Source organism: Lutjanus erythropterus, chromosome 4 (genome assembly GCF_056507025.1).
Source record: "Lutjanus erythropterus isolate fLutEry1 chromosome 4, fLutEry1.hap2, whole genome shotgun sequence".
Lineage (NCBI taxonomy): Eukaryota > Metazoa > Chordata > Actinopteri > Lutjaniformes > Lutjanidae > Lutjanus > Lutjanus erythropterus.
The window spans coordinates 27,337,270-27,351,466 of NC_139320.1; the positions used below are offsets into that span (position 1 = coordinate 27,337,270).

General features: G+C 38.7%; 1 protein-coding gene across 2 annotated transcripts in view; it reads left to right on the forward strand.

Moving 5' to 3' along the window:
• The first annotated feature begins 2,261 nt into the window (after window positions 1-2,261).
• ryr1b (ryanodine receptor 1b (skeletal)) overlaps window positions 2,262-14,197 on the forward strand; it is a 92,930-nt gene continuing 80,994 nt past the window's right edge. For both annotated transcript variants that reach the window (XM_084717474.1, XM_084717473.1), the window contains exon 1: window positions 2,262-2,381. In XM_084717474.1, the coding sequence (XP_084573600.1) occupies window positions 2,334-2,381 (48 nt within the window). In that variant the 5' untranslated portion in view covers window positions 2,262-2,333. The remainder of the gene's footprint in view (window positions 2,382-14,197) is intronic.

A 14,197-nucleotide genomic window follows, 5' to 3' on the forward strand; every position in this document is an offset into this window, starting at 1 on the left:
TTTTTTTGATAGTCGTGGGCCTATATGTTGTCACAAATATTTAATTATTTGAAACATATTATTGGGAATTTAAACACTTCAATTTTCCAAATCAAGTTCATTTTAATCAATAATAATAAAAAAATAAGTAATTTTTGTAAACATAGTATTTTGACTCAAGGATTACCACTATAGAATTGGGGGTCACGCATTTTTGCCAAACCTGTCCTGCATTACTCCTGCAGAGACCATGACAACCTTTTTTTCTTTAAATGTTGTACATCCCAGAAGATATATCATAACTGGGGATTGATACCAAAAATTCATGGTACGATAAGGCCACAATAAAGTCCATGGTACAATATTTGGCAGGTTGTTTTTCCCATTAAGTAATACATCTGATGTGTACAGAATTTGGTGTTTGTACAAAATTATTTTTTTTTTCCTTTGAAATGTACTCAAAGAATAGTGGATATGAAACTGTCTCAACTTAATGCTGCTGCCTTTGTGTGATCTACTTAAGCAAATGAGACCATCAATGAGAAGATCGGCTGTTTCTATACAGTTATTCTTAATGCCTGTGAATGGGTCATATTCTCCTTGAAATCAGATGAATCGGCCTTCCTCCCAGACAAAGTTAAAGTGAGTAGTGTGTTAGCCAGGTAAAAGGAAGCAGAAGATTTTCTTTGGATAATTTTGTTTCAATCAGGAGAGACTTCTGAGTGTACATATTTAATTGATATGTGCACAATCTGGATGAGTAATGTGGAAAGTCCTTGGCAATAATACCTCATTGTGACATCATCATGTATAAGGGGGTATGTAGGAAACCCCCAGTGGAGTCTAGACAGTGGTGGTTGTGAAGGGATTGCTGAAGGCATGTGATGAGTAGTGGGCTTCAGATGAGCTCAACCTAAGCTCTGGATATGAAGAACTGGAGGTGGATGGAGTGGAGGAGGTTGGCAACGACTCTGACCTGAAATGACAGCTGACAACAGCAGAGAGGAGAACAGATTTTAAAGTTTTGTCGGCGCCAACATGATTGGAGATAGAGACTACATTTGGTTGATTAACTGAAAAGTGAGCACCCATAATAAGATGATTGAGAATAAGCAGGAAAGAGAATAAGAGAGAGAGAGAGTTGAATGAATGAGGCGTAAAGATAGTCTTCCTGATTGAACTTACGCTAAGCTTAATTTTTTATGTTATATTTTGTGGTTATGGCCATATGGGCTTCCAAAATCAACACAGTATTGAAGTTCCTTGTAGTACCTTCAACTTAAAGTGCTTCTGCTTTAATTCTTGAATAAAATAAAATAAAAGCAGCCAGCCTCATCGCTGGCTACCAAAAAATGCCATGAATTGCCTTTGCCAGTGAATGCTTAGATTATGTATGTACAGTTTCAAAACAAAAACGATGCAGAAGTCTGCAGCAGTTCTTTCAAAAAGAATAATAAAATAAAATAAATAACTATGTAATATCACCCTGGATACCGTCACTGTCCGGTACGTGATATATTGTTGCTTCCCTAATCATAACATTAAAGTGATACACCCTCATCAGCTGACAGACAGTCAGGTGTGCCAGATTGCTCCCTTCGGGTGCAGAACAGCTAATGCGGTGTTACTGTAATGCACTCATTCACTTAACTTGGAAGGGGTTTTTGTACAGTGCAGCTGACTTATTCACTTTGAAGAGTAAAGGTGTGTGTGTGTGTGTGTGTGTGTGTGTGTGTGTGTGTGTGTGCGTGTGTGTGCATCTGTTCTTACTGCACACACTCCCCAAAGGCTAGTCCTCACCCCCCTTTCCTTTTATAGCCTCAGACATGTGGAAGGAGGGGTGGGAGATGTGTGTGTGTGTGTGTGTGTGTGTGTGTGTGTGTGTGTGTGTGTGTGTGTGTGTGTGTGTGTGTGCATGCGTGTGTGCTGGAGGGGGACAGCCTGTGTGAAGGAGTGGCCCACTTCTACAAACATGGCGGCACAGTGGGATGGGAGCGGTGTAAATGTGTAACAAGGTGCCTACCCCTCCCTCCTTCCCCCACCCACACCCACCATCCTTCCCTCCCTTCCTCATCTGCGGTTTGGGGGGGATGCAAGACGAGAGGGGGAGAGGAGTCTCTTCTCCCGTCACTCTCTCTCACAACACCGTGAGAGCCACAGGACTCATGCTGTCCTCCAGCACACCCACACACACACTGCACTGAGAGACACTGAGAGTGTGAGAGAGGGGTACAGCAACAAGAAAGGAGAGAGGGAGGGAGGGACGTAGCAAAGGAGATAAAAAATCCTGAAGAGAGAAAACAGAAGGATTTTCTCTTTTCTCCCGAGGAGCTGCGAATAACCCTCGGCGAAGGATGGCAGAAGGGGGAGAGGGAGAGGAGGAGATTCAGTTCCTGCGAACGGTGAGTCCTGCTTACTTTCCTTTTCGGGAGGGCTAACCTGCACCGGCTGCTGGAGAGGAGTTTTGGGCTGGAGAAGGAGATGAGGAGTTATAGGAAGGAAAATGAGATGTTTTTTTTTTTTTTTAACTAAAGAGAAGCAAAAGTAATTCAACTCTTGACTAAAAATTGACTCATGATCTTCCAGCATCAACTTCATTGCTCCTTCAGTGTCCTATGGTTTCACAGTTTCTTCACTTTTGCCACTTTTGCTTCTCTGGCTGTGGATATTTAAGTTATATCTGTAGTTGCAGTTCTCAGTGCCAAGGCCCGCTTCTGTATATAGTTGACTATTTTTGCAGTGCCCTGAATGTGCCATGACCTGCTTATTAGTTGCTCTCTTTAAACTTGGTAATTGATTTCTTTAATCTCTTGTGAGTGCAGAAATATAACCTACATTATGTGATCATATTTCGATCTTTTCGGAATGCCCTGCTCATTGTCTCACCTAATCTCTTTCATATTACTCCCTAGAATGTTCTGGGCTTAAGAATAGGTGGGTAACAGTGTCTGCGTGCATATGTGAGTGTGAGCACAGATAGATAGACAGGGGCTGGTGCATCTGTTAGCATCGTTATCTATTTATATCTGAGGAAAGTAGAGCCTGTCAGTGTGGGGTGAGGAGGAAGAGCAACAAGCTACCCAGAGCCTGCAGGGGACAGCTGGCCAAAGGCTGCATGTCTTCCTTGGAGAAGCCAACACACAGTCAAAGTGTGGAGACATGTCCATTTCACAGACTCAAACCAAGTGGGGGATGACCCTGAAAATGACCCAAAACAGCTGAGTTGGTGAAATGTGTTTTCAAAGCTAAAGAGAGAGAGAGAGAAATAATTATGCAGTGTCTGAGATAAAGTCTATATTAAATTGGTCTTAGTATATTTTTCATTTAATTGAATTTGTGCTATCTCCATGCAAAAAGGGGTAATTAGGACAAAACTGTTGAGAAATTCAGTAGTTTTCAAATTGGGTATGGGGAACAATAGTGGTCCTTTTATCCCATTATTTGCAAGTTGGACCAAGAAGGGAATAAATAGGCCATTTTGATTGATTCAGTAAACTAGTTTGGTTATTGATTAACCATGAAGACTTTATTATGTTCAAACCTAATGAAAAAAAATATTTAGAGGGAATTTCTCTCAAACTGGGGGTTCCGTCGTCTACTGTGCATCTATTATGAAGGTCCTTGCCATGAAAAAGTTTGGGAACCCCCTGGGTTAGGTTACTGCAAAGGCTGGTGTTTCTATTAAGAGCTGGATAACATGCTTGAAATCAATATCAGAGTATTTTTTTTCAGAAAACAATATGATGTCAGTATCAGTATCGTAATACCATTTTTTTCTTGAACAGTAAATTGATGTTCAATAAAATAAACTATTCTACTGTTATTTGTTACATCAGAAAAAAAACTCCACCCATATAAAACAGAAACTTACTTACCAATAACCTATTGTGTTGTTTTTTCTGACAATTCCAGGGATAAAGCAAATGTTTTAAAGTCCTAAACCAAAACGTTCTCCCCAATTGTCTACACCAAGCCCCTAAATTTGATGGCTAGAGTACATTCTTGGTGGCCCAAATATAAAATAGAAAAAAGGCAATTTTATGCATCCTACCTTAACCCTCTTTAACTGTGACACTTGTGTTGTCCACTTTTCCCATGAACTGTGATGTGGTGTTTCCTGAAGGCATTAATTCTGATGAAAAACGAGCTGACCTCCTCAGCTTGTTGAGGAAACCGGCGCACACAACAGTAGATAATGTCATTTGATATGTCTAATTCTAGCCATTTAAACTCTTGCTTCCATTGACTCCTACTTTTTTTTTTTTTTTTTGTATTGTCCACCTTTTCTGGTTCATCTGTAAGGATCTTGTTAGCAGTTTGAGCAGGCTTTAATAAACCCAGACTTAAGTAGCATATCTGTATCTAGCTGACAACGAACACTGTTCGCTGTTTTTGTAAAATGCTGAACTAAAAGTTGTGAAGAAAACAAGATGTTCATGCTACTGTAATTTTGTGTTGGAGAAGGGCCACAGTAAGTGGATAAAACTTGGTGGATACAGGGGTCCACTTACATTGAATAGTCAGTGGCCTCAGTAATTTTTTGTGGCCATGAGCTATAGGACCATGGTTAATGCCAAATCCTCCAATTCACATGAAATCATTCATTCAGACAAAAATGTAATTTATTGATGTTGTTAACAATATCATGGTTCATTCTTATCAAGTCAATAAACACCCTCAAGCAGGAGACTCATCCCTGCTTACTTTGTTGGTCTTTGAGAGGAGCCTACACAAAATCTCCAGAATGAAATATATTACTGTTAAAGTGGAGCTCTATTTTACAGCTATCTTTGCTGCAGTGTTTACCTAACTGGCACTTGAATCTAGTTAGCTGTGAAATAATAGTTCAAGTACAAAAGAGCCCAGAGAGCACCACACAGAAAGACAACAAGCAAATTATATTGATGGACAGAATTCCTGTCGAGCTATCCACAAGACGGCATTACAGAGCAACATAGCTGCTGCTTCTATTACAAAACTATAAGAGTGTTTTTTGTCTCTTCAGAAAGTGGCAGATGAATTGTGAGACACATAAGCAGAACACTTTGAATGCCTTCAGCGGGTTTGTCCTTTGGCTCAGAAGGCTTGGTTAGGATGAAACTATGTGACACCAGCACTTCAAAAGGAAAAACAATGCAGCTCTATGTGAATTATTAATGTCTCATGTACTTCAATGGGTTTATCTTTGACACTAAAACTGTCGGGGTCAGGGGTTCAGTCCCCACTGGGGATACACAGGACTAAAAATGTAGGTGCTCGTGGTGCTGTAAGGACCTTAGGATTAAAGCATCCACCAAATGGTGTGTGTTATCAGTCTTTTAATTAGAGGCCAGTGATGGGAGGCATTGTGTGAGTCAGCTGTTTCTCTCTGCTGGGGTTTTTCCCTGGGTTATATTGGAGGAGGGAGGTGTGATGGAGGTGGAGTGGGAGCGCAGAGGGATTCTTACGTCACCTGGACCAGCAAGAGCAGCAGATTGTAGTCATAAATTTGTCTGATATAATCTTTTTACCATCACATGGAGATTCACATCCTGTGTGCCAAGGCTCACTTTTCAGTAGGGATTTAACTCAGACCTTCAAAAATGTTCCTCTAGAATTCATTACATTATCTTTTAACAACAATTTAATAAAATCTTTTGAAACTTTATGGGGAAATTTTACACTTTAAGATCCAGGGTGCAATATTTACAGGGCTTTTTGGCCAGACTATGGAAGAAATGGAATATAATACTCATGAGTGTGTTTTCATTCATGTATAATCACATGAAAGTAAGAGTTGCCATGTTTTCGTTACCTTAAGATGAGCCCTTTATATCAAGTTTCTCAGCCATCCTAGTTTACCCTACAGGTTTTGAAGGGGAGAGTGAGACAAGGTATTTGCAGTCTGCATGCTCACCACTAGATGCCACTAAATCCTACACAGTGGTCCTTTAAAATAATTGTTATTTCATCACACCATGTTGGATAACAAAAGATTTATGCTGCTTGTTAGCACAGGTAGTGATAATATAATCTCACACTACTGTAGATGACATTGTTCAAGAGTTATCTCAACAAAATTTATTTAAAATCCCAAAAAGGAAAGTTACATTATGGGCTCAAAATTATGTTAAAAAAGTCCTTTGTTTTCCCAAAATACAGCTTTTGTAAGCACAAGGCTAGGTACATGTTGGTGCATTTTACTGTCTGATAGCCTGCAGGTCTTTCATAGTAAAACCCTTTGCAATGAGAAAGAATTGTGTCTAAGATATTTTACACGGAGTAAATGAATCATCCAAATTATGCTTCTTCACTGGCAAAGTATGGGTTTTCACTGTGACAGGCATTGTCTGTGCTGTGTGTGACATTTCTAAAGTTTATTTTTGTGAAAACAAAATGCCATCTTAAATGTTTCCAGGGATAGGTTAACTTACAGATGCAGTTAACAATTCTGGAAAAAAAAAAAGGTTGATTGTTGAGTCTCATTCCTGGGTCGTGAAATACTGACAATTTGGGAATGAGACTCAGCAAGCAACTATCTTACCGACCTGTGATTGGTCAGTCTCATGTCACAGGCTAGATTTTCCAAAGCCTGAAAACAGAGCCCAGAGGAAGTACAGAAGTCTAGTTTTCTCTCAGACCACTTGAATTACATTATGGTTAAAGGTTATTATGGAACTTTTGCCCAATGACAACAGAAATAAAGTGCCTACTCCAACTTTAAATGAATACCAGTGTTGTAAAAAAAAAAGCTCCATGATTCCGTAGTAATCATAACATCAATAGTAGTTTCAGTGCCTGCTGCTCTTTATAATTTTCTCTCATGATTGTGCAGGGTTTAACTTGTCATGCTCATTAGCTAAGGAATCGATAATAATACACATTTTGTATTGAACTGAAGTTTCCCACAGTCTGTCATTACCAGGATAGTGAGTGTAACGATGGAGTAAACAGACAAACTCAACAGTAGGTTATTCGGGTTGCCCTCCCCTCTCAAAGTAACTATGAGCATGTAGGTGTTCGTGCAGTTTGAGAAACCCACTGTTGTCTATTTGAGGAAAGAGCTGAAAAAACAGTACCAGTGTAATCCTGTCATTTTGATCCTTTTTGCTGCTATTCTTCTTGTTTTTCTCCCCTGCTGGGAATCCTCAAAATAAGAAGAAAAGCTGTGGAGGTGTAAGTTTGGGAGTAATGCAATGCAGTGTTACTGCATTTAGTGTTGTTTTCCCACGGGGGTTTTGTTTAATAGTAGGAGAAGAAAGGAAGAGGAGATTAGATCCCTTAAATGCTTAATCCTTCGCAGTGGGAGATGGGGAAATGTTTATGCGTTTTGGTCTTCTCCATCTCTTGTGATCGTTTTCACATCACAAAAGGCCACACACAGCAGTGCTGCTCTATTCTATTCTGGGTTTTATTGTGTTATTCTAATATGGCCCAGGCCTGTGACTCATGCAATGCTGAGTGATCGCAGTGTGCCTCGAATAGTTGTACAGTCTACACTTGCTGGTGGCGCTTAGCCATGCCACCTGCTGTGCAGGTTACTGAAATTCTCTCTCCACTCAAACAAAGTGGATGCCCTCTGTTGAACTACAGGTATCCAGTATTCAACCTCCTCCCTAAAAAAACACCCAGCAAGCACTTTAGCCCCCACATTTGCTGTCAAGAGATTGGCTTAGCTTGCAATAGCCAGCAGTCTTTCCTTTTCTCTTTAGAAAAGACACAGACTGCTCTCACTGCGCTATAAACACATGGGTCTACGTCAGGTGGCCTAAAGTTCATACAATTGTTCTGTTTCTCTGCTGGTTAGGGATATATGATAATATCGGTACATGATTAGTAAAGACTTTAAAATGAAATATCAGTATTGGCCCAAAATGAATATTTCTACCAATATGACAGGCAGATAAACTTATGCTTTAATTATGCACATGCAATGCAGGTATATCTGTGGTGTGGAGGTTTTTTTTAAGTGTCCAAAAGCATAACTAAGTTGCTATTTGCAATGATTGTTCAGCAGTGATCATGGAGGAGGAGCTAAATTGCATAACTGCTAAACTGATAATTAGAACAAATTTGTTAGGGGAAAAAAGAGAAACATGCACCAGCAAAAAAAAAAAAAAAACATTGTGAGGAGTAGTTTTTTAAATTTGCCCAGTAAATGTGGACATTTGGAAAACATTGCATTTTATGTATGCATCATAAAAGAAGGCATAGCAATATGTTAATTCCATTATACAAAAGACTTGATGTTCTCTGTAATAAGGTGGAAAAATTTTTGTACATGTACCGGCATTGGCAATCAGCCAAAATTAGTTGTAAAATATCAGCGTAACGGATCTTGCCAAAAATCCAATACCATGCATCCTTACTGCTGGTGATGGTAAAAGCTGTGTCACTGTTTCATGATGCCACGGTTGTGGTGTGAGTGAGTTTGAAGAGGTATTCAAGCTCCAGTCTATAACAGCAGTTTCTTTTTATAGCGTGCCACTATAAGTGCACACACTCCGGAGGGAGAAACCAGAGGAGTCAGTGTCCTATTTGCCAGCATCCTTTGGGAGATGTGGTGTGTGTAGATGTGGGTGTGTGTGTGTCTCTGTGAGTGTCAAGTGAACAGAGATCTTGTTCATTGTTGTGACAGTCAATTGTGGCAGCTGTGACAAATACAGGCCTGCAGACACCGTAGTATTTTTTGTCAGAGCCGTATGGGCAGTTTTGTTTGTAGGGGTGTCCTGATCCGATATTGATATCGGATATCGGTCTGATATCAGCCAAAAAAACGAGTATCGGATTTTATCGAACTGCATCTAAAATCTCCAATATAAGCACTCCGATAAGCAGTCCATTTTCCACTCCAGCACCTCTATCCATAGGTGACTCTGGTTGCTGACTATTGTTCTCTGTTTGAGTAACATCACTTGATCAAGCCTTTTCTAACATTCCACACTACAAAATAAGTAATAAAAGTATGTATGATACGTGCTGATATCGTATCAGATCGATATCGGTATCGGCCAATACTCAAGGCTGCAATATCGGTATTGTATCGGAAGTGAAAAAGTTGTATCGGGACATCCCTATTTGTTTGTAGGAAGCACTGATTTAGTGATTTGTAGGTTAAAAGGTGACTATGTGTAGATGTTGTTCAATTTTCAGCAAAATTTAGCCCAGTTTTAATGTAGATATTTAGACGTCTTTGACCTGCAAGTGAACAATTCAGTGCTCACTGGTTGGATAACGGTTGTTAGGTGGCCTGTGCCCTATTTGAAGATATAAGGGGTTTTATATTGTGCCACTGTTTATTTAAAATATTTTATTGCCATTATGCCTGTATTTGACAGCAAATGAGGGAGACAGGGGATGACACACAACAAGGGGCACATTGTGGTTTTAAGCGTCTTAACCTTTTACTGGATGCTCTGTGATTTTTTAGGCAGTGGTTTCTATGTTTGTGATCGGACAGCCAGTTCGGTTTGGCATTCATTTGTTAAGCTTTATTACCAAAATCTTCATTTTGTATCCCTTTATTTAATTATTAAAGAGCAAAGAGCTGGACTGCAGCAAAGCATAAACAAAGCTTTATAGTGGGGTGTGGACAGTCTGCCTCCTGGATGCTGCCACTTCCTGTACCCAGTTCAAATTAGCCAGCCATATACTAAGTTTTGGTTTAGTTTTGTTAAATATAAAATGTGTAATCAATTAGGCAAAACATACCTTGTTTTTTTTGTTGTTGAATGTCAAAGTTTGAGTGTTTGTGCTTATTCATTCATTTCTTTCATTAAATTTGTGAAAATTAAACTAGATACTACTAAACTACTAAACCAAGATACGTGCGAAGATTCTAATGATTAAATACACGAATTCAACACTGGATTTAGATTTGATGAAATGCTATCCCTGACCTACCTTCATTAGCCTAAAAGGCAACAAAATGAAAAACAAGGACAAAATAATTCAAATGTAGGTCATACAAACATTGCCTTCTTCATCACTGCCTCTACAGGGTATCCTAACTAAAATCAGCAAAAATGTTGAACCCACTTTTCATCATTCTCTCTCTCTTTTTGTTTATTCTTTAACATGACATTTCTGTTTCACCCATGGAGTGTTATCACGTCTGGATTCTGTTTTTTCCATTCCCGCAGTTTAGATGACACTGGTCGAGGAAACACAAAACTGATATATAGGATGTTTTATTTTATTTGGTTGCACTGCTGTTTATTTGCACAGGGACGCAGAGTCTCTCCCCATATTTCATCCCAACTGTCATTGTTTCTTCTCTCTCTGTTTCTTTATCCTTCACACACGCACGCACACACAAACACACACATACACACAGTGTTTACGTTAGTGAGCTACAGTAGCAGCAGACTTTGGGATGGCGGCAGATGATGGACAGGGCAGGGGTGAGGGTGTGAGTGAAGCTGGGCTTTAGAAGTGCTGAGCCCAGGAGATGAACACGTCCACAGCGGGACAACACACACACAGCCACACACACAGCCACACACACACACACACACACACACACACACACACACACACACACACACACACACACACACACACACACACACACACACACACATACACAGCACCTGTTAGTTTGCCTGCTTTGGTCACAGCAGTTTACACAATAAACAGGTGGTCTGATCTACTCTCAGGCACGAGACAGAAACACAGACAGAGGTATCCTGCAGGAGCAAAGTGTCACAAAGCGACATAACTGTTATGCAAACTGTGTGTGTGTGTGTGTGTGTGTGTGTGTGAGTGAGTGTGTGCAGATGCAAAGTCTCAATGATTAACTCTGTCACCTTACAATTAGAGGGATCCAGTGATCTTTTCTAGATGATTGCTCCCATTTAAGTTGGTGCAAGGATCAAAGTCAGAATGAGTCGATTCACCTTCTCTCAAACTACCAGGGCAAGTTTTAACCACATACAAATTAAAAAATCCTTTACTATGAGTATTCACTCCTTAACTTATCATATACCAAGGATACATACTTTATACATACACATGATTTTTGAATACTTGTAATACAAGCTTAGATTTTTTAATGTATTGATCTTACAGTTGTAAGTTGTTGTATGGTATATAAGTCAATTAGCAGACTATTATTAGTTGAGTAATCCAGCACTGCTTTACTTCTCACTAGAGTTGGGACAGATCCAATCCACTATCGGTTTAGGGGGTTGACACTGATGTAATTTTCTTTTTGGATATCATCTGATGCTTATTTGAACAAGAAATATCTAATAAAGCACAATTTTGTTGCACAAATTAATTCATTTGTACAACACAATTTTGCTTTATTAGATTAATTAATTTTGCTTTATTAAATTAATTAATTTTGCTTTATTAAATTAATTAATTAATTTGTAATGAAACAGTTCTTCAAACATATCCAGTAGTCCCTAAACTCTATGAGTTAGACATACAGAATTTAAGTTGCTGTAACATAACATGAGACAGTGTGCAACCGATTGAGCTACTAAGTTGTCTGTCTAAGCTACTAGTTGTCTGACTCAACATGTCCTAAGTTTGGAGATATTTTAGGCTCAAACAGAAAAAAACAACACAGAAAAGCAAGACAGAAACTGGTAATGTGTTTGGATATCCATATTGGCAGAAAAAATAAATAAATAAAAGAGAATTGTGCATCTGTACTTCTCACCATAATATAACTTTGACTTAATGTTGACTTGTGGTGACAGATTACTGTGAGACAAGTTTCAAAAGGTCTACTAAAACATTTTCATATTCTATTCAGCGATGAATAGAAACCAACTTCATGAAACATAGCAGCATGGTTTTCAAAATGTCTGACAGTGATGTAAAGTCAATGTGGTTTGTAGTAAAAAGTCTAAAACATGCAAAACCACTGTTGTGGTTGTCAAATGCTCTTTAGAAGCTAGTAAGGCATTAAGTGTTTTGTGGCTAAACAAGTCCAGACACCCAGGGTTTACTTGATAATTTCTCATTCACAATGTTTTGTCATAAGATGCCGAATCTTCCATAATATGTGTACAGCTGGAGTTTTGACAGAGAGGAAAATCTTGGATAAGAGGCAAATATTAGACCATGTTGGATCCACAGTGCTGTATTTTGGCTTCAGGCACTTGGATTATCCTATTCTGCAAAAGCTGTCTGGAGAAATCAGACAATATGTTTTTCAGAATCTTATTAAATTATAAGTTTGAGCAAAGGCTGAGATGAAACCATGAAGATTAACTTTGTGTGCCTTGTGAGCTTCAAGGGAGGTTCAAGTATATTTCTTTAGGTTAATGTTTAGGTTGAACCCTTCATTCTAACTTTCCACAGGTAAGAATGTAAATAGTTCTTGTGATAGACTGGAGGTGGTCCTGGTACTTCCCCCTATATTTCATATTTAAATTTTTCAATCCTATTTTCTCAGGCTATAACGCTGTATTTCCATTTGGACTATGGGATGCTGCTTGTCTTGCACAATAAATCTCTCTCTGTACCTTAATTCACTCCCATATTGAATTTTTGGATTACACATCTGCTTTAAGCAGGCCTGCTGGTCAGGGTGGTACTTTACTTACTCTGAAGGCAAGTAGACTTTTTCTTTGAGCAATGGATTTTGGATTCAGGCCAGCTAAAATAATTTATTTATAACAGTGTTTTCCTTTGAATTGCAGCTGTCTGCCAAACTTATCGTCTTTCAGAGGGCAGAGGCTGTTAAATGTTTGATGTCTGGTAGTTTGTAGCAGTTTAAACTGAGCCGGAGGGGAATGAAGCCATTGTGCGTTGGCTGTCAAAACACTATGTGTCAATGAAATAGAACATTAGTGTCTGATTCGTGAATTGTCACTTTTAAAGACTAGACTATGCAGTAGCCGAGTTGTGAATGAAAATCCTAAAATCTGGAAACATTTTCATTCTTTTTTGTTGATATTTCTCTCATCGATCTAAATTTTTCTTAAAAATATTATCAAAAGTGTTTATGGATCATTTGCAGGTGTAGCCATTGTCAAGATTTTAACCCTAATTTTGTTGTCAGTGTTACTGAAATGTATAACCCAGATAGCTATAATATAATGAATGAATGGTTAACTTATGTAATCTGCTTTTTGGGTAGTGATTGGTTGGTTCTACTTGATTTTTTTCATTAGACGTAGAGGTTATAAGCTATAGTTTTCCTGTGTTTAATGTAGGGATGGGCATGATTAATCGATGATTGATAATTGATCATTAAGAATTTTGTCGATCACGTAATTTTTTTTCGATTTTTAGACAGTGTTAAACAGAGTTCATGTAGTGTGCGTCAAGAAAGCAATGTAATGAATTTCACTCTGTGGCGGTAGTAAAATATCCCACCAGCCGGGGGCGATATAGCCTAAGGACAACAGAGAAAACCGCCTGCGAGCTGACTTCTGCCCTGCCGCCGTATCTGAAGGTAGTAAACATGAAGCGTGCACGGCGAACAAAAACAAGTAGGTTAAGTAAGCTATAGCCCAGGACAGTTACCACCGTAGCCTTCATGTAAACCTATAGGCCTATAATGTGTTATTGTTATATGGGATCTCCCTCTCTCAGCCGTGCCTTCTGGCAAAAAAAAAAAAAAAAGGTCAGCTGCGAGTCTACTTTGTTCTTTGATTAAATGACTATTAGTTAATAATATGATGCTTTATTTTTGTGTTTAAAGGAGGCGAAATGTAGCCTATTTATTTTGTGTTAGAGAATAGCCTACTGGCTCTTATTTTGTTAAGATCCCGAGTCCCGACGCCTCCGCGTAGGTATATTTCTATTGTTTAACAGTTGCACATTAAAATTGTAAATCGTGCAAGATGTGGATTAAAGTTCTCCTTAAATTATTATTATTTATTATGATTTTTTATTCTGTCTAAAAGAGGCGGAATTGTATTTTGTTTGAGAAAAATAGTACTGTCACTGGCTTTTATTTTGTGAGGAGTTTCAGCCCGACGCCTCACGGTGTATTGTTTAACAGTTGCACATTTAAACTGTAGCCTAAATTGTGCAAGAGGATTGTTGGATTAAAGGTTCTTCTTGAAATAAATACTTAATTGAGAAAAAACAGACTGCCTGTGGTATTTTTAATCATTTTTTTCTATCAGACATTTCTTAATGATTAAATCGATAATTGATCGTTAATTCTCATGATTATCGATCAAAAACTTTGTCGAAAATGCCCATCCCTAGTTTAATGCCTTCTCTGTGAGCAAGAGAGACTTGCTCTTTCACCAAGCGAGACTTCTAA